The following is a 20,881-nucleotide window of genomic DNA, read 5'->3' as shown; positions in this document are numbered from 1 at the left end:
TTGAAAATGCACAATTAAAAGCACGCCTATGCTATATATCTATATATATATATGTGTATGTATGTATGTGTATAAGGATGAGTGTGTCTGTAGCTCTACTCGCTGACCCTTTTTAAAATAATATGATAAAATGCCATTACAAAAGTCAAAGTCGAACTTCGGCTCGACTGCAGGAAGCAGCTGTTAATTAGTTTTTTTTTTTTTTTTTTTTGCGAGTGCAGCTCTTCAGGACGAGGTCCTGCTTTGGCAGCTATCCATCCCCCGTGTTCTGTCGCTGTGCAAATGTTTTAATTTCCGCACGAATGTCTCTAACGGAAATTACATAAAAAGGAAAAAAAGCATAAAATAAAACAACAAACATAAAGAGCTGATAGCTGCGACCTACTGCCGAATGTCTGTGCCTTGTGTGACCAAAACAATTAGCATACTCAATTCTGCTCGATACTAAAAAGAAATGAGAGATACTAACTATAGAAATAAACGCTCAGTTTGTGTTAAGCGCTGAATTAACTCACTAGTAATTCGTTTTTACAGCTCTTTGAGTCCCGATCAGATAAGACTATGGAATTAGAGAGCTTCGAGCACTACAGCTGGGGGCTATAGCTAATTGACTTGCCTCGAGTCTCTTCAAATTGCAAAATGCTGCTGATCGCGATTGTTGTGCTGCTCTTAACGAGTTGGGTCCATTGGCGCCAAAGGGACAGGCGAGCGGCCGTTGCCAATCTGCCAGGCCCATTCTGTCTCCCGCTAGTCGGAGCCTGGCATCTCGCCATCAATATGACTCCCAAAAGTACGTATCAAGTGCATGACAAGTGCTATGTGAGTTGATGTGGAGCAGAGTACAAAGTGCATTGAATATTTCATTGATTGCCGTCGACTGCTTCAGCTCTCAATATGTAAATAGCTGTTGAATATTAAAACAATTACATATAGTTGCCATTTAAATAATCTATTTAAAAGATGTAAAGTGAGCTGATGTTCATATGGAAAATCAAGCTATGTGCTATAGCAATTATAAGTATCAAATTGTTAAACTTAAGTCGTTACAAACTCGACTCCATATGGAATTGCGAAACGTTGCTTTTGCAGCAGACGCAGGATCAATGTCATCAATAAGCAACCAATATAATACTCTCTAGTTTTTAGTTTTTCGCAGCTCGATCAATGATAATAATAATCCATTGATAATAATAATAATATTGAGTCATTACTACAATTTATTCATTTATGTTTGAAGAGCATAAAAATAGTAGCATTACCTTGCTTCTTGCTTAGAGCTATAGAGATGCATAGAGTTACAGCTATGAAGCTAGAGGGATACGAATTTCAGATGCCAACATTATTATTAGTTATCAATTATTATTAGTTATCAATTATTATTAGTTATCAATTAGGCAAAAAAAAAAAAGTAAAATAAAAGCAAACAATGCACTCTCTATATTTCTAGCTTTCGTAAACAATATTTTTCTATTAATAAAACCTTATCATAATTGCATCTATTATTAAATTTCAATTTCTTGCTGTTATCTACCTGATTATAAATAAAGAAGTAGGTAGTAAATAATCTATAAATATTATAATCTTCGCTTAATAGCTATTAGACTATGAACGAGTACTACGACATTGGGCATATCACACTCTAGCTTATTATTTTTAAAAGTCTTATCTCATTGCATTCCAATAAGAAACTAATTGTATACAAATAAGTGAAGTACTCAAAAATTAAGCAATCTCTATCGTTGCTGTTATCAACATTATAATAATAAATGTCTGCAAATAATATTATTGATTCCCTGCAGCTTTTATTGAACGCTCCCAAAAATACTTCAGGCAATTGGGAAAATTGCAGCGTGCATGGGTGCTAAATCGTTTGGTAATCGTCAGCGGCGATGTGGAGTTCAATGAGCAGCTGATGTCCAGCCAAGAGCACTTGGTCAAGCATCCGGTGTACAAGCTGCTGGGCCAGTGGCTGGGCAACGGCCTCCTGCTCAGCGATGGCAAACTTTGGCGTCAGCGGCGCAAGATCATAACACCGACCTTTCATTTCTCGATCCTCGAGCAATTCGTGGAGGTCTTCGATCAGCAGTCGAATGTGTGCGTGGAGCGTCTGGAGCAGCGTGCCACTGGAGAGTGCTTTGACGTCTATCCCTTTGTCTGCCTGGCTGCCCTGGATATCATTTCAGAGACGGCTATGGGCACCAAAGTGCATGCGCAGCAGGCAGAGAGCACGCCCTATGCCAATGCTGTAACGGAGTAAGTGGGAGGTGTCGCTGGGTCCCTGGAAGTTAGTATGCTAGAGCCGTAGGGTTGTTCTTATCGAAGTTTATTTTTCATATAGATGTTGGTTATGGATAATGGGAACAGGGAGTTCTCAGTGTGAATAAAGTGCACTGAGATATATTGATATAACTTTTAGTCTCAGGGAGCCGGTCTATATACCAGTTCTGTAAACTAGATCATATAAAACATTTCCTTATATTAATCCCTCTCACTCTACATCACACCGGTTCCTCCTCCAATTGTAGTCATATCTAATCTTCAGCTGTCCTAGAGTCTTCTGAATTTCTGCTCGCTTTCCTAGGCATTCCATAACACTATTTATATAATACCACTCCCCTACCCCCTCCCATCGACAGATGCACTGCCTTGATGGCCTGGCGCTTCATGTCGGTGATCCAGCAAAACGAGCTGCTCTTCACACTGACCCATCCACATCTGAAGCTTCGCCAGATGCAGCTCATACGCATCATGCACGAATTTACTGCGCAGGTGATTAAGCAGCGTCGCCAGGCCTTGGAGGCGATGCAGGTGGCGGGCACAGAGCAGCAGGAGGATGAGCAGGTGGGCGGCAAGCGTCGCATGGCTCTGCTCGATGTGCTGCTGCAGGCGAGAGTCGGTGGACGAGCGCTGAGGGACGAGGAGATATGCGAGGAGGTGGACACGTTCATGTTCGAGGGCCACGACACCACAACTAGTGGCATCTCTTTCTGCCTGTGGTGCATCTCACGGCATCCTGAGGTTCAGGCCAAAATGCTGGCGGAGATCCTGGAGGTGCTGGGCAGTGATCGCAGTCGAGCCGTTAGCATGCGAGATTTGGGCCAATTGAAGTATTTGGAGTGCGTCATCAAGGAGTCGCTGCGCCGATATCCGCCTCTGGCGCTCGTCGGGCGCAAGCTGCAGGCAGACTTCAGATACAGTAAGTGACTGAGACTAGCACTGGGCAATCTCTAGTGGAGACTCTCTGCTTGCAGCGCACTCCAAGTTCGGAGCAGGCGTCATTCCCTCTGGGTCGGAGATTTTCATGATCATTTATGGCATGCACAATGATGCGGATTACTTTCCGGAACCAGATCTCTTCAAGCCGGAACGCCATGAGAGCAGCGATCGCTCCGCCACGAACTTTTCGTACGCCCCCTTTAGTGCCGGGCCGCGCAATTGCGTGGGCCAGAAGTTCGCCCTGCTGGAGATGAAGATGCTGCTGGCCAAGATCGTGCGCGAGTACGAGCTGCTGCCGCTGGGCGAGCCAGTGCAGCCGGTGGTCAACATTGTGCTGCGCTCGGATACAGGCTTCCAGATGGGCATGCGCAAGCGTGGCCAGCAATAGGGGTATTCCCTGAGTAATTTAAGCTATGTTTATTTTTGCTGAATTAAAACTAAAGTCTATCTAGCCAATTATGTTCTAGTCAATCTTTTTACGTGGCTGCAGCGCCAGCTGAAAGCCATTGCTGGAGCCCAGCGCCAAGCGCAGCTGCGGACGCAGTGCATCGCCATAGGGCAGCAGCTCGTACTGCAGCAGCAGCGGCGCCACCAGCTGCTGCAGGAGGCTCAAGCTCATTTGCTGCGCCGGACAGCTGCGTGGACCCAGACCAAAGCTGAGCAGCTCGACGGGCTGCTCCAGAAAGCGCTCGGGCTGAAAGTGTTGCGCCTTGGTGCCATACGCCTGCTCAGCGCGTTGTAGCTCATAGAGATTCAAGTAGATCTCAGCACCGGCAGGCAGCGAGCCAGCGCCCAGCTGGGAGTGAGCTGTGAAAAGAGAGAGAGAGAGAGAGTGAATATTAAGTTACATGAGTGATAAATTCCTTCACCTACTGTACTCAAAGTCCTGACTCAGCTCACGGTTTACGATCACCTGCGGTGGCTGCAGTCGCAGTGTCTCTTTGAGCACCGCCTCCAGGTAGGGCAAGCGCTCCTCCTTTGAGTCCTTCGCCTCTCGCAGCTCATCCAGACAACGTTGCTGCACCGCCGGATGTCGTGCTATCAGCACCAGGGCAGAGCAGAGAGCGCTGCTGCACAGCAAATAGCCCAGGAAGCTGCAGCAGTTGAGCTCAGCGAGCAGCTGGGCATCGGTCAGCGATGCTTCGCTCGTGAGCAGCAGCTCGAGCAGCGATTGGTATTTCACTCTGGGCACCGGCTCAATGCGATCTATTGTGATGCCCTCGATCTTTATTTGATTACTGCTTAGCTTATGCTGTCGGCGCTGCTCCAGCATCTGTTTGTTCTCCTCATTGATGCGCCGAATGAGCCGTTGCTGCCGTCGTCGAGTGAGAGGCGAGCAGACCCAGAAGGTCAGACGATTGGCTGATCTGACGCTCAGGAAACGCTTGCGATAGAGCTCTGTGAGTCTGTTGGGAGTTGGGAAATTTGATGATTGTTAAAATAGATAATGGGAATCAAATCAAATGCTAATTAATGACGGAATAAGATCATAAGGGGGGTAATGAGAATTAAATATAATATTTTTTAATTAACTTAGATTAGAGAAGTCTCAAACTTTGATTAGAAATATTTTAAACTAACAAAACTAGTTCTTATGAGTTAAATCCCGAGACACTATTCAAAATATTAAACACAGTTCAGGACATGGAAGTCAGTTTTCGGAACAAGTTCAAATTACTAAAATAGAAATGCAGAAAACTTTGTATTTAACTCTGCCAAAATGTTGACCTCCGAAATAAGTTGACAAATTATTTACAGTGATTTTTTTTGCTTATCATAATAATCGAAGTATTTTCTCTGTCCTTGCTCTAATATTCTGCCTTCAGTCTTCTAAGTCTTGGCTCTAAGTTTTCCTCTAAGTCGTTCCTCTATGGCTTCATATATTTCACCTCACTTTACTGCACTGAACGACCTCCGCTAGCCCTGGACGACTGAAGAAATGCTGCAGCTGCTGCCCTTTATATAGGGCTACTTTCACCCGAACATTAGTCGCGCTCAACTGTGGTGCCCGATGCCAGGTAGAGCTCATAGCCGTCGGGCTTTGAGTGATCAATGGGAACACTCTCTTCGGCTTCAAGCAGTCTTCGTTCACATATAAACACCAAATGAGTACTGCTGCACACATATAGACAACAGAAATGATCTTCTGCAGTCTTCTTCTTCGGCCCTTGCAGTTAGACAGAGAGTCCGACGGAGAGACAGACTGTGAGAAAGTCAGGGAGATAGAGAGATAGAGAGAGAGAGAGAGAGAGTGAGAGAGAGAGAGAGAGAGAGAGAGAGAGGGAGTGAGTGCGTGAGAGAGAGAGAGAGAGAGTGAGAGCGTGAGAGAGAGAGAGAGAGAGAAAGTGAGAGCGTGAGAGAGAGAGAGATAGTGAGAGAGAGAGAGAGAGAGAGAGAGAGAGAGAGAGAGAGATAGTGAGAGAGAGAGAGAGAGAGAGAGAGAGTGAGAGAGTGAGAGAGAGAGAGAGAGAGAGAGAGAGAGTGAGAGAGAGTGAGAGAGAGAGAGAGAGAGAGAGAGAGAGAGAGAGAGAGAGAGAGAGAGAGAGAGACAGGGCGGTATACAGACAAACATACGAACTGATATTCCACCAAAAATTGAATCAGTTTGAGCTAATATGGCACCAACTTCTGCTATGCTAGATTTTCAATTGTAATTCCTGAACCAGTTTGAGCCTGGAATAAACTTGCAAACTTAGTTTTACACTCCAAATCTCAGCATAAATCAAAATGAAAAGCTAGCCTATATACCGTTACATGTCCGGCTACTCACTCTTTAAATGCCTGTTTGTAGTGCTCGCTCGGCTGCATGCCACAGCTGATGCATAGCATTAGGTCCAGCACATTGTCGGACACCAGCTGACACACATCAAAGACCTGTCGCGCTTCCGCCCGAGCCGCTAGCTGCTGGCAGAGCTGCTCGGCCTGCTGCTGAAACAGTTGGCTCAATTGCAACAGGTTGTCTGGGCGGGAGAGTGAGGCGAGTAGCTGGTGTCGCTGTGGCCAGTGCTGCGGCTGGCAGGTGAGCAAACTGTCGCCCAGCCAGTCGCTCATCAGCTCGTGGCCCGTCTCCAAATGCGTTTCGCTCTGCAGCAGTTTCTTGGCCAATTCCAGGTCGGCGACCGGTATGAAGAGTCTGTGAAAAACCCAAATTCGGCTCACAGCGCCATATTTGGCCAGGTAGACAGAGCTGCGCTCGAAGAAATCTGTCGAGGTTGAAATTTTTCAATGTCTATATAAGTAAATCGAGTTTCGTTTTTTTTTTTTTTTTTTTTTTTTTAGTTCTTACTCTTTGGCGATAGCAGCACAATTTTGTGCATGGCACCCATTAGGGGCCAGGTGAAAGGTCCTCCAAGGTTCTTGATGAAACCGCGCTGTCGACGTTGCCTCAAATAATTGAATGCCGACACCAGGCAGAAACACACAAAAATGCTGGCCAAGATCATTTTGTGAACTGTGAACGCAACCTCAACTGCAAGTGCGTCCGACTCTCGGCGATTGGAACCGGTTTATGGCCGAGCCACTGGGGGCATATTGGCTATCTCAAGTGTTTTACGATTTCAGCTAGCGCTTAACCGATAAGCCCATATTTTGAATACGCCAACAGCATGTTTACTTACAAATATTAATTCAATTGGAGAGTGGTTAAAGCTATTTTGAAATTATAAATATATATTATTAATTTTTATTTTATTTTGTAAAATTTTTTATTTTAATTTTTGGCTATTTTTAGATCACATATATTCATTTTTATCATAGCGTATAACTTTGGCTGTATTCAAATAGGTTCCACAGCATGTTGCTGGCAGCATGTTGCTAGCAACATTTGTGTTTGCTAGCAACATTTAAATTGTCAATTGATTGCAGCTGAGATTTGAAGAGTCATAATAATTGAGAAAGCAAACGAAAAATAAAATAAAATAAAATAAAATTAGAAATTAAATAAAATAATTATTGTTTGCCACCATGGAAAAGTGAAAAAAATCATTAGTCAGCATATAAATTGAGACAAGAAATATATATATATGCCAAATGAAGCAGCAGACTATATCCACTTAATATCTACAAACTATTTATATTTCATATATCTACACATATTATTCATATTTCGTTAACATAAACAATATGTTGATTATCTACCTGCAATAGTTTTACTGCTCCAGCTCGAATTACATATTTATTTAGAAGGCTCGCAAATCCCTTATTAATAAAATATTTAAATGCTTAGCTAACATTTATTGCAGAAGCTGCCTGCTAGGAGAATGATTTCACAACTATTACAAGTAAGCCCAGCTATTTGGGTTTTTGTTTTGCTAGCAGGGCTCAGGGTTTGTCCGACCGACTCGTGCCCCTCCCTGAGGCATTATCATATGGCAGCTGTTGCTGTTCCGAGCTGGAAATTTGAATCTTTTGCATTGTACAAACTTTGCTCGCTCTCTCTTGTACGGGTGTGTGTGTGTGTGTGTGTGTGTGTGTGTGGGGCTGTCGGTCAACCCTTTCAAGAGTCCAACTGTCAAAAGTACATTTGCCTTGGTTACGCCACAGAAATATCCTCGAAGCATGTAATGACAATATCAGCCAACGCCAGCGACCCTTCAACTCCCTGAACCAAAGAGCTGGCCGCGGGGGCTTTGGGGATTTGAGAGGTTGGCCGCTCTTAGCTGTTGCTCCACTGATGAAACTTTAATGGCACAAACACGCACTCCACACAGACAGACAGACAGACAGAGAGACAGAGAGACAACCAGGGCCATGTGTCCAAACAATTTAAGCGAGCTGCTTTCAGCTTTCACAGTTCTGTTTTTTGTGCCTTCTGCTCGATTTAATATCGTGTGAAATGTGATGCACATTCCACTGGCTAATGGCGGCTAATGAAGGTACTTTTATTGCGGTTTGCCGAGTTCGCTGAACCCCCATGTTGATCATTTATGTACCTATACAGGGACACCTAACAATATATATATTTATGTACAATATATGCATGTAAATGTCTTTATAAATTCATACGTCAATGTCAGGAGCAAGTGGAAAATGTTTGCACATATGCAAATTACATGGCAAATACAAAGCATGAAATACTTTCCGGCGACAATGAAAACTAAGCGAAAAGCAAAGCCGAAAGTCTGTCCAGTGTGTCCATTGTTGCAATGCGGCAAAAAAAAAAAAAAATGGGAAAGGAAAACGAAATTGTGGGGAGTTGTCGCATTCACAGGCCTACCGAATATCCTAGTGTTGCCTGGCCAAAAATTAAAAACAAAGACATAAAAACAATTTACATTTCCATTGTTGTTTCCCTTTGCCTTGTGGCCAAGCGAAAGTCGGCTGTGCTTTAAAAAACGCGACAAGTGCACGAAAAAACTGGCCACAGACACTCGACACATAGATACTCATTCGCCCATACATATACGCATATAAATTGCAAATGCAGTCGGTCAGCCGGCAAGTTAGAGACAGCAAAAGACACACGACGAGCGACCAACACAAATGGGGGAAAAAAAACCAGAAAGAAAAGAGTCGGCCTCATGCCTAACTACTGAAATAGATGGGAGTGGCTAGCTCGAATTGTGCAATGCGCTGCAATGGCATCAGCTGCTGGCTGAGTTGGGGTTTGAATTTATAGATAAAACATAAATTTATTGATAAATAGAAATTGGTTAAGGAGGTTAAAGAGCTAATCTCAATTGTACTCTAATTTTACTAAAAAAGCTCAGGCTAAAAGTTGTTTTATTGAATTAATTCAGGCTCATATTATTTTTTTTCTAATTCATGTGATTTTTTTTTTTATAATAACAGCTTTGGCTTAATTTAATTTATTTAATATAAATATATATAACATTAATATGAGTTGTTTTTTTTTTTTGGCTTTTTTTTTCATCAAAGCCAATTTAAAATTTTTAATATTAAAAAAAAAAAAAAAAAAATAGTAAGTTGTAGATTGAAAAATTAGCTTTAAAAAATTAAATTTATATATGCAAAAAATTATACTTAACATAAATACAAAAATTTATACTTAAACAAAACTAAGCACATAGCTTATATATTTATATTCATTATAAAAATTTATATAATGCTATAAAGCTCTTCCTAAGAATTGTAAACACTATTTGATTTTACCTGCTTTAAGTGATTAGCCACGAGTTAAATGCTCACTAGACTTTAGCGTAGCTCACTCAGCAGTCACTGTGGCTGCTGCATTGCCTACAGGCAGCAGGAGGCGTCAGCAGTGCTGCTGTTTTTGTGGCTGTTGTTGTCGTTGGCGACAGGAAGCATTTTGCATGAAATGCCCATAAAAATGATATGCACATCAACACTGCCTGATATCAATGGTGCGATAAGCGCGAGAATTTGTTAACTTCGTTGCGATGCGACTGTTGTCAGACTGCGTCTATTTGGTGTATGCCACTAATTGAGGCATGTTTAGATCGAGGACATTTACAGTGTGTGCGTGTGCTGTCAGTTAATCAAGACGAAACTGCGACGCCTGATGCCTGATGCCTGATGCCTGATGGCTGACTTTGTTGTTGACTAACTACATTTGGCTAGACATTTAATTTGGTTGTGCAGCTAAAAGGTTGCCATCACTCACAGACACACACACGCACACACACACTCACACACACACACACGCACGCTCATTCAGTCATATGCCATTATGGCATTGACTTTTGTCTCATTTTTGGCTTTCACATATTAATTCCCAGTTGTCATATGTCAGGCATGCCCCTAATAATACGAGCTGATGCGTACGCTATGATTACTGTCAGCGACAGCCACTCAGACACTATGAATAAGCACTTATGGCACTCACTGGCATATCCTTGTGGGCTTATCCTCAGCGACTTAAGGTGCCCCGCAGCGCAGCTCTCTGCCTGTCGCCCTCTCGCTCGCTCGCTCTTAGCCTGTGGCAACAACTTTGACTGCGCGACAATTTATCACAGCCAATTTAACCACTTAAGTGTGAAATACGCTGCCGGAGTAAAAGAGTATACTATGCATATGCATTCATTCGTTACATAAATACACACGCACACACACACACACGCACACACATATATAAATATTAAAAAATATGTAAAGTTACATTTTGCAGGCACTATGCCAATGGCCTGCAGCGACGTTCTGAATTCAACTGTAAATTGCCACAGCGCTGACCACTCAATATGCGTGTGTGTGAGTGTGTGAGGGGGTGTGCCGCTCTCTGTGTGTGTGTGTGTGTATCGGTATATTTCTGCTCGTGGCATTTATTTGTTTACAATCTGTTTGCGAAAAGCTGGCGCAAGGCTTAAAAATCTGCATTTGCATTTTAACAGGCAATGCCATTGTTATGCGTGTGTGTGTGTGTGTGTGAGCGTGTGTGTGGCATTTGTATTCATTGAAAAGACAGTTGCAACTATAGCCAATTGATTTTTATGCAAATTGACACTTTAAGCATTTCACTTTGGCAAATCCGCTTTATAAATTCGATTTGATAACTAGAGTTATTGCCGCAGCGCACATGGCGTATGCTTAATATATTTAATTAGTTTTCTATGATCAATTGAACTAATTGCAAGCACAGCAGCACCGTTAATATTTATAATATTTAATTTAAATATACTATTAAAAAAATAATTTGTATTTTAAAAAACGTGAACTGACTATGAAATAAAAATATATTTTTAATGGCAATATATTTATATATTTTTAATTAAAGTATAAGTCCAATTAAAAACTCTTTCAATTAATTTATTTAATTTTCTCAATAGATTTATTTATGTGTTTATTATATATTTCTTTATTTATTGATTTACCTATATTTTTATTTATTTATTTATTGTTTAATTATTTTTTATTTTAAATTATATAGTAATAATTACTATATAATTTAAGATAAAAAATAATTAAACAAAAAATAAATAAATATAAATTTATATATTTTAATTTCATTAGTAATTTTTTTTATTAAAAATGTATATTTAAAAAAAAAAAACAAATATTTGTTGTATATTTGTTTATATTTAACTTTTCATTCATATTTCATATTGTTTATATTCAACTTTTACCTCTTCGCTCTTTGAATAATCGTTTCCATTCTTCCCTCTCTTTCACTATCTTCCTACTACACCACCCTCAACTGTTCAACATGCATTGACGCTCTATTCTATTCAGAAAAGTGCTTACCCTTAAAGCTCTTGGCCACTTGAATAGGCCAGCAGCAGAGCTGGCGCCGCTTTGGCTTTCATGAAATCGGCTTTCAACAGTTCGCATACATAAAAGTGCAGATTCATGTTTTGTTTGACAAAATCCGTATAAATCTAAAGAGCAAATGCCGTAACAAGCAGCCGTCAGTTAACTGGCTCGCACATGAGCCGGATTTAAGCGAGAGGAGTAGATAGAAGGCAGAGGGAGCAGCAGAAACAGAGGCAGCAGTAGCTTCAGCATCCGCTAAATGGAATTAGCCACAGTCAATGATGGCTCAGACAGGTGGCTAACAGCAGCCTCGACTTGGGCACGTGTTGCGCTCAAATACAATTTTCACACCCATTAACAAATTTGCATAATTACAGCAGGGAGTTGTTGCTGTCAAAAAAAAAGGAAAAAAAAAACCGAAAAATTTGCCTCATTAACGCATTGCGCATACGCCGCGTAGTTCGCCGTTCAGTGCTCGCTTTGAAGTGCTCGGACACTCGACACTCCTAACCTGCGGCCGTTTGTTAATTTATGTGGCACAAAGTAAATGAGCTCTTCATGACACTCAAGAGCCGCGCCACGCACGTTGCCAGCGCGCTAAATTATAAATGCATTGAAATTAAAAACAATTACATGAAATTACATTTTCCATAAATACATACAACTACGTGTAAATGTATGTGTGTGCGTATGTATGTATGTCTGTCGTAAAACAAATAAACTGCGCATAATGATGCTAATCCCTTAAGCCAGGCAAACCCGACCACCCCCCGCGCTCCCGCCCGGCCCAATTAGTCGCGCGGGCGGCCAACAGGCGGCGACTGCGGCCTGTGGGCAGTGGGCGTGTTGCCCACAAAAAGTGCTATCAATTTGCATTGCGTTTGGCTCATTAGCAGCGATGGACACTTTTGCTATTTGCCCGCCTAGCTGGCACATTAATATTATTTATAGTTATGAAAATACACAAACGAGGTGCGCCCAACAAGTTGAGAAATTAACTATATATATGATATAACTATATATATGGCAAATATGCCTTCTATGCATTCAACAGCCCGCAAATAGAATATATAAGATAATGCTAGAAATAGATAAGAGATAAGAGGAAACTCTGGCTATATGTCTGCATGAGTCTGGCTATAAATACTTACTTACCCTCTGAAGAATAATAAGTAAAACTGAACATCAACGCAGTTACATTCCTCTACTATATTCTATATAAATATATAGACAAATCTATAAATACTTTTCCGCTTATCTTATTTTTCGCACTGATTAAAATTTATCAGCAGCTAAGCAATATTTATATATTTTAATTATTTATTTATAAACATTGTTATCTATTTAAAAAAAAAGCGGTTTATGGCATATTGTCAATCGGTAAAGGCCTCAAATAAGTCGGCCAAGTTCACATAGCAGTCGTGGCCGAGCGGTTAAGGCGTCTGACTAGAAATCAGATTCCCTCTGGGAGCGTAGGTTCGAATCCTACCGACTGCGAGAGAGTAAATAATATTTTTTATTTTTTTGTATTTTTTTTTATTAATCTATTTTTTTATTCAATTTAAAAAATTAGTATTTGCAAAATTTTAAATTTTTTTTCATTAAAAAAAAAAACTTTTGAACTATCCCCCCACTCATGTAAGCAAGAATATCGAGTGCCGCATTTGGCATTTGGTAAAATATTGCGGTTTGCCTTTAGTCGACAGCGGCAAAAATGTTAAGCTTGAATTACAGCTCAATGTGTGTTAAATATTTATTTAAAAAAATATTATATTTATTGTGCGAGTATTTTGCCATAATAATTAAATGTCAACAGTATTAAATGGCATAAGAAAAACAGCAAAGCTGCCATTGACAGCTATATTGTGCTCTACAGAGTTGGCAAATATACATACATACATACATATATATGTATATAGCATAGCTTTAAGCTTTTAGTGAAAACTTGTGCGAGTCTCCACTCCAACAATTCTGACATTCAACAACATTTGCCATACAATAGCAACAATATATATTTTATATATATATATATATATATCCGATCAATTGAGACTGGATTTCCGTGTTCCGCCGTCAACTTTCAACTTATTATACAAATCGCAGACGTCGCCAGAGTAAATTTGCTGCGTCGCTAAGCCGAAAGTCCAACAAGAAAAATCACTTTTCGACCTGTCCCCAAAAAAAGAGGGGCGAGGCTGAGGGGAAATTTTCTATGGAGTCAAGTTAAGTGGAGATTTGCTTTCGTTTTTCAAATGATTTTTCGTTTAATATGCCAAACACAATTTTACTTTTGATTCAATATGCAAAAAGATAAACGTCAATTTGTCGGTGCTATGTATATAATGTATGTATGTATGTATATATTCTTCAACTTTTTAATCTGAAGTTAAAGTCAAGACAGGAGCTCACGTGAGCGGGCAAATGACATTAACATTAACTTCTTGCTAGTGCGAACATAAAAGATGTTGTGGCTAGATTTATGTTGGCAGTTTTACAGTTATTTTAAGCACTACCTAAAGACGCTAACACACACAGACACAGACACACACACACGCAGATAGAGCGAAAGAAAGAAACAAACAAACGGTTCAACAAGCAAAGTAACAGCTACTTAAGCGAAAAGGAGCTGGGCAAAGTTTTGCAACTATTAAAGTATTAAGTAGATGTGCATCAAGAAGCTGCAACAGCAGCAGCAGCAACAGCAACACGACACCAACTTTCAACATTGCTGTAAATGCATTTCTCTCACAACACAAACAACAACAACAACAACAGCGACAGTAAGAGCCGTGGCAACAACATGGCCAACTTTTGTCCGTTGGCCAGCTTCTTTGCTGCCTGGTTCAGTTCGGCTTATGCGCAATGCTTAACACTTTTTTGTTGTCCTGGCCAGCTCGAAAGCTGGCTTAAAGTGTATAATAAGTGGTATCTTTATGTGAATAATTGTGGCCAGGACAGAGTTGACACCTATGCTGGAAATAAATATATTAAAATTAAAATTTTTTAATGCTGCTACTATTTATATTTCTTTTGTCACTACAATTTTTACTTGTTACCAGTTTTACTTCTACTGCTATTACTTTTTATTCATCTGCTAAAAATACTTCTTATATTTCTAGTACTAATTTAACTTCTTATACATGTACTACTACTATTTCTATTACTACTTCTACTACTAATTTAACTTCTTATACATATACTACTACTACTAATACTAATTTTACTTCTTATGCATATACTACTAATATTTCTACTACTACTTCTACTACTAATTTAATTTCTTATACATACTTCTATACCTCTACTTCTACTACTAATTTAACTTCTTACATACTATTACTACTACATACTACATACTACTACACCTACTAAGTTCGACTCAATCCTACTCTACTACGTATATACTCTATATCCTCTGTTCTTGCAACTCTTCATCATTCCCAATTCAAATCCTACTCCTCCGACTCCCTAGCATCAATTAATATATTTTGAATAATTTTCTAAATCGATTGACTTACAGCATTCAAGTCTTTTGACTTCTCTGAAATATTCAGCCTGATCTGAAGATTAAAAAAAGTAAAGAAAAGAATAGCAAGCTGACATCTCAGACTGTGGGCCAATCCCTGTTTTTTGTTTGATATATGCGCTCGTCTCAGCTTTAAATCAATGTTGACAAACTTTTATTGGATAAGTTTGTTTAACGACAGGCATAAGAACACAAACGCAAAACGCAGGTAAAAAGTTTACAGTTCGCTTCGTTTTCTTTGCTTTTTGCTTTTGCTTTTGCTTTTGCCTCTCCTAGCGGACTTTGTTGAAAAATCAAATTGAGCAAAAGTTGAACTTATAAGAAACTTTTGTGCTAACGCGAATAAAAACAAGTTGCATTCCAGATGGGGCTACATGACTCGAAGATACCTAGATAAAAGAGCTAATTTGGATATGCATGGTGGGATACTCATATACCTATACCTATATCAATTTGATTGATTGGGATACCTATACCCATATATGTACCTATATTATATCTATCCTCATATCAGTAGAAAATGTGAATAAATAGAGAGAGTATGATAATAGAGCTCTTATTAAATAGACGATGGTTGACCTTATGTAGTTCGAACTACAGTTGATAAAGTTACAGTCTTGTAAAACAACTTACATACATAAGCGTACAACTAATATACCCTCTTTAGTCTCCTATTCACAGAGCATTAAGATAAAGGCATGGGCTGGCAAGTTTGCAATTTGATTTGTGCGCCAAGTACGAGCAATTGATTAGCCTGATTCGAGTTCAGTTCATGAGTAGCCAACCAGCCGCACACTCACACCCACACACACTCATGCTCATTCACTCAGTGGCACTCACTTACTATCTCATTCACACTCAGCCAGGCACTCACTTATGATTGGCTTTTCACCTTATTTTTTAGTGTTGAGGCAGCTGGCTGGTGCCCTGGCTTTCGCTTTGGCATCAGCTTTGCGTATCTTCAGTCGGCAAAGTTTGCTCGCAATTTGCTAGCGCTTTGCGGTGGCAGCGACAGCAACTGTTGCACTCTGGCTGCCAGCTAGGTGAACTAGCCCCGTTCAGTGTGCGCCACAGACTCACAGCTGTTTAATATGCTGTGAAATTGCATTACATATTGAGAGAATAGAAAAAGAGTTGGCTTGCGGTTTGTCGGCTCAGCTGCTCGACTGCTTAGCTGCTGCCTGTTGCCATTTGCAAGCGATAAGCGTATTAGCATAAGAAACTACACACACTTGTTGGGTGAGGTTGTATGTGTAAGTGTGTGTGTGTGTCTTATCTGCATTTACCTTTAATCATCTCTAATTTTGTATAATTAGAAGCTAAGCATTTGCTATTTCGCAGAAGTGAAACTAAAATGTTTGAGGAGCTTTAAACTTTAAGTGAGCTTTTATGTGCATTATTTATATTATGTATATAGAATATGATTTTCAATTCTAAGATTCTATTAAGTGTATAAAAAGTATTTAGTTTAAAGAGCTTATCCTTCTAAATGAGCTTTAATACATTTATTAATTTTTAGGGGAATATACGTGTGTATATCATGCGTACATATATATTAAAAAACTTTTTCATCAGCTTTAAGCTTTAACGTAGCTTTAACAACTGTCGCCTACATTTATATTCCCAACTATTTAGTTTATAACTCATTCCAACAACACATTAAAGTCCACATACTTGATTATACTTAAAGTCCAGTCATGTTTTCATTTCGTCTAATGTCTTCTGGCTGTAATACCCGTAAACCAAAATAAGTATCACATGGACTAAGTTAAATCGTTGGCTGGCCAGAGGCGTTCGACGCGTTGCCTGTCGCTTGTCGCTTGCCGTGGGGCTAACAAAATGAAAGCTTGTATTGCATTTAAAATGCAATAACCGGATTAGATTGTGTTGTTGCCATATCAGCATGTCCTTGCTGCTGCTCTACCTGACTCTGCCTCCTGCCCACTCTCATTGTCTCTCTTTGTTGTTGCTGTTGTTGCATGTTACTTTGGTATTTATAGAGTTTTAACGCAATCGCAATTTCAGTTGACATTGTTCGCTTTTGGCCATTGTCAGCGCCATTTGCTGCCGGCCCCCGTCGATAGCTGGCTGCAGGTATGTCCGCCCGGCCGAAAGACTCGCCGCCCACTCCCCATTCACCACTCCCCACATAGTCAATACTCACCGTACAGTGCGCAATCTATCGCTGTCTGCCTTATGAAAAATGCATTTGCCTGCTTCCACATGTTGCGAGCCGGCAACCAGTTGTTGCCACGAATAACTTCATTTGCAATTGGCCATGTTAATGTTGCTCTTTCATATTTTGGTTTGGTTCACTGGGCCTATGCAAGGAGCTACATATGATGGGTTGCGATTTCATGAGATTGAATATTCCATGAAACGGAATGGAATGAGACTTCTCTTTATGGCAGTTTAAAAAACTTTGCTCTTCATTTAAGAAAGTCTCTAAATTTTTACAGATTTTTGTTTTTAATCAATCAAGTTCAGTTTTTTTCATATTTATAGCAGCAAATCTCATAATTTTCAGACAGCCTCCTTTCTCTCACATCAATCAAAAATTTGACAGTTGCAGCACCTGAGCTCTAAAAATTCAGAGGGGCGGGGGGAAAGCCTCATTGATGGGCAAACAAATTAAAGAGAATGCAAATAAGTCAATTCCCATTTCAAACATGAGATGAAATTAATGCGCTACAAAATAAATACGACAAGATAAATGTTTTTCTTTTCCTTTCTTTTTTTTTTGGGAGGGTAACAAGATAAAGCGACGGCAGCAGAGCTAATAAAAATACACGAGTCCTGTGCGCGTCCTTCCAAAGTGTGAGAGTGTGAAGAATGCCTTTGGCTGTGACGGGGTGTGCGTGTGTGTGTGTGTGTGTGCGTATGTGTGGCACGTTTAGCATTTCAAAAGGCGTATTGTTTATTTTTCTTTCTTGCTCTATCTGCTTTCTCTTCATTTTTCTGTGCATTTTCGCATTCAATGTTATTTATCTGCGTTTTTATACGTATCTTATGTGCTGAGCCCCTCTCGTCGCCGGCCTTTGTAACCCAAGTTCACTTTCACAGTGAGTTTTTGCTGTAGTTAACTTCTTTGTAGTTTTCGCTTACTTATTCATTTCTTGTTTGCCTCTGACTGTGCCTGTGTGTGTGTGAGTGTGCTTGTGCTTGCGTGTGTGTTAAACTCGTCTTGCTGGAAATTGTCACGTACGGCTACAACCTTTGCCACTTAAAGTTTTAAGTTGTGCGGCGGTGCAAAAATATGTTTTAATTCCATAATCAGCTTCGGCTACGAAATCAATTCCCCATTGTTCGAGCGAGTCCAAAAAATCATAGCATACTTTGCAGCGCGACAAATGCTGGTCACGTACAATCCCCAGCATTGAGTTGAGTTAGAGAGGGCGGCGAGGGGGAGGGGCTGGAGTGGGCAGAGTGGAAGACTGAGCTACGTTGGGGCAGCTGTCGCTGTTTGGGTGCACTTAGCATTGCTACATAATTTCAGATGGCGTCGTTTTAAGAATTATGAATGCCACGTGACTTTTGCTGGCCAAATAATATAAAAGCCAGCGAATTTCGTTGGAGTTGGAAATTGCAGCTGAACCGAAACATTACAGTTTTATGCATAAAGGAAACAAACATAAAATGCGAATGAAATTAATCAGAAATATTTGAGTTATATAAATATGATTTATTTTTGTTCAATTGGAAATCTAAGAAATTGAAGTCTGAACTTAAATTGTAATGAATTTATATTACATTAGTTAAAATAAGTAAGAAAGCTCTAGTGGGGACTGCTCGATAACAAAGAATTGAATACGTTTGTTGGTGGACTAGCTTCGTGAATCTTTCAGATCGTGATTATAATATGTAATGCATGCATCTGCCAAAGCGATAACTATTTATCGACTCCGATAATTATTTATCTATTCCGATAACTATTTATCGGCTCCGATACCTATCTATCGAGTCCGCTAACTATTTACCGATTTCGATACGTTTTTATCGATTGAGTTAGGGCAGCTGCATGACAAAAGCTGAATGCTACGAAACTCAATAGAAGGTGCATTTATAAAACTTGTGGAAATATTTATGAAAATTTGCTCGGTCAGAAAAAAAGGATAGCCCCATAAATGCCTCTGAAACGGGGAGACAATTCTTCTAGTGAATGTGACAAAAACAAAACTTGAAACTTGAGTTAGAGCAGCTGCATGACAAAAGCGGAATGCTACGAAATTCAATAGAAGGTGCATTATAAAATTTGTGGAAATATTGATCATAATTTGCTCGGTCAGCCCATAAATGCCTCTGAAACTGTATGCCAATTCTTCTAGAGAATGTGACAAAAACCAAAACTTGAAACTTGAGCTAGGCCAGCTGCATGGCAAAAGCTGAATGCTACGAAACTCAATAGAAGGTGCATTTATAAAACTTGTGGAAATATTTATGAAAATTTGCTCGGTCAACAAAAAAGGATAGCCCCATAAATGCCTCTGAAACGGTGTGACAATTCTTCTAGAGAATGTGACAAAAAACAAAACTTGAAACTTGAGCTAGGCCAGCTGCATGACAGAAGCTGAATGCTACAAGACTCGGTGTGGTGTATATATTTCCATATTTATCAATATTTGTATATAGATATATTAATGATACCTAATATATAATATATAATGCAATAAATACTAAAAAATATATATATATATATACTATATCTATTATTCAAGTATTACTATATGCCGGATGTTGCATGTACTCAAGTCCTGCTTGCAATACCACAAACTCAATTCACTTCAGTCGAAATCCCTGCGCAGATATCACAGAAATTCTTTTGAATATGGCTTAAAGCTGCTTGCAGGCAGCAGTTGGGTTTAATTTATATGGACAGCAACTCGACCCGACCGGTCAAAGGTGTCGCACATAAACCATTCAATCTGACATCGCACAACTGCTGGGCACGGGACAAAGGGACGGAGAACAGACAGCTAGAGGATATGACAATGCTCCTGCATGTTGACCGCAACCAAAACTTTCGATTTCGGTTCGTTAACGTGCAAAGTGAACACGTTTCTCGGCAATGCACGGAGTTACATATATTTGGCTTGATTTTTCTTCCTTTTTTCTGGATTTACCACGTGGGTAACCCACGGCTGCAATTTACCAGGTTTTCATTTTTTTGGCCCGTACATTTGTCGAGTGGTTTTTTTGGTGGTTGCTGTTGCTGCGGCTTCCATATTCATTTGGCGGCGGGCTGCAAATTGCGCACGAAACATGCGAGCGAGTGCAGAAAACCAATTTGTAATAAAGACTACGAATGAGAAGGACATAAAAGTGGACATGGCATGGCGAGGCCAGTCAGTCGGATTACATGGCAAGCGAAAGATGTTGACACATCACGCAGCATCACAGACTGAGAATGAGAGAGAGAGAGAGAGAGGCAGAGCGAGAGAGGGTAGTGGGAGTGAGAGTCTGAGCAGATTCTGGCATTTGAATGTTTTCAATTAACTTTATGTAGATAAATAGCCAACAACTAGCATTGATGCCCTCGGGCGCTTTAAAAGAAAAGAACAATACAAGGAAGGGAGAAAAAAAATGAATGAGTGTGGCACAGTCGGAGGGCAGAAATAAAATGAAACATTGCATAACAGTAAATTACGCGCAGCGGAAATTGCATTATCAGCGTCAAAAGGCGCCAAGGACTATGGCCAGCCAGTCAGGACTATCAAGGACCAAGCCGGCACCTCTCCCCCTCTATCCCTCTCGCATCTCTCTCGGTTTTGGCCCTGCAGCGCTTTGGCACTTCCTGCGCGTCGAGACAATGACAACGTGCATGGGCAGGATGAGACGCAGAATGAGTTGTGATAGTAAACTTTTTGCGACGCGCATAATTACAGCTAAAAGAAAGGGAGACCCGCCCCCTCCGCCTGCTGCGGCTCCTGCGCCTGCTCCTGCTCCTGCTCTTGATCCTTGCGCCAAGACTGATGA

General features: G+C 40.4%; 2 protein-coding genes and 1 non-coding gene across 4 annotated transcripts; 2 read left to right on the top strand and 1 right to left on the bottom strand.

Moving 5' to 3' along the window:
- Positions 1-592: 592 nt before the first annotated feature.
- On the top strand, positions 593-3,604 carry LOC6581579 (cytochrome P450 4d8). Its single transcript, XM_002007270.4, has 4 exons — positions 593-790; positions 1,800-2,253; positions 2,637-3,196; positions 3,252-3,604. Exons 1-4 carry the CDS (start codon positions 640-642, stop codon positions 3,602-3,604), a joined length of 1,518 nt encoding a protein of 505 aa, XP_002007306.3. The 5' UTR covers positions 593-639.
- Positions 3,578-6,796, bottom strand: LOC6581578 (probable cytochrome P450 316a1). Of its 2 annotated transcripts, none has more exons than XM_002007269.3 (4): positions 6,503-6,792; positions 5,987-6,419; positions 4,090-4,622; positions 3,578-4,023 (listed from the first exon to the last, which is right to left on the bottom strand). In XM_002007269.3, the coding sequence occupies exons 1-4, from the start codon at positions 6,657-6,659 to the stop codon at positions 3,680-3,682; spliced, it is 1,467 nt and encodes a 488-aa protein (XP_002007305.1). In that variant the 5' UTR covers positions 6,660-6,792; the 3' UTR covers positions 3,578-3,679. The 2 variants fall into 2 exon arrangements, with proteins under 2 accessions (XP_002007305.1, XP_043865553.1); XM_044009618.1 differs by having other exon boundaries at positions 3,888-4,023; positions 4,086-4,622; positions 6,503-6,796.
- Positions 6,797-12,797: 6,001 nt separating this feature from the next.
- Positions 12,798-12,879, top strand: Trnas-aga. Its single transcript has one exon. It is a non-coding gene; the product is annotated as a tRNA-Ser (tRNA).
- The last annotated feature ends 8,002 nt before the right edge of the window (positions 12,880-20,881 follow it).

Source organism: Drosophila mojavensis, unplaced genomic scaffold (genome assembly GCF_018153725.1).
Source record: "Drosophila mojavensis isolate 15081-1352.22 unplaced genomic scaffold, ASM1815372v1 contig_74, whole genome shotgun sequence".
Lineage (NCBI taxonomy): Eukaryota > Metazoa > Arthropoda > Insecta > Diptera > Drosophilidae > Drosophila > Drosophila mojavensis.
Note: the sequence above shows the minus strand (reverse complement) of the source record. Positions and strands in the feature narration are given on the sequence as shown.

Coding starts and splice junctions, on each gene's coding strand:
- LOC6581579 (XM_002007270.4), top strand. CDS start 640: ATGCTGCTGATCGCGATTGTTGTGCTGCTCTTAACGAGTTGGGTCCAT. Junction 791..1,799: donor CATCAATATGACTCCCAAAA/GTACGTATCAAG, acceptor GATTCCCTGCAG/CTTTTATTGAACGCTCCCAA. Junction 2,254..2,636: donor TATGCCAATGCTGTAACGGA/GTAAGTGGGAGG, acceptor TCCCATCGACAG/ATGCACTGCCTTGATGGCCT.
- LOC6581578 (XM_002007269.3), bottom strand. CDS start 6,659: ATGATCTTGGCCAGCATTTTTGTGTGTTTCTGCCTGGTGTCGGCATTC. Junction 6,420..6,502: donor TGTGCTGCTATCGCCAAAGA/GTAAGAACTAAA, acceptor CAACCTCGACAG/ATTTCTTCGAGCGCAGCTCT. Junction 4,623..5,986: donor TACAAACAGGCATTTAAAGA/GTGAGTAGCCGG, acceptor AACTCCCAACAG/ACTCACAGAGCTCTATCGCA.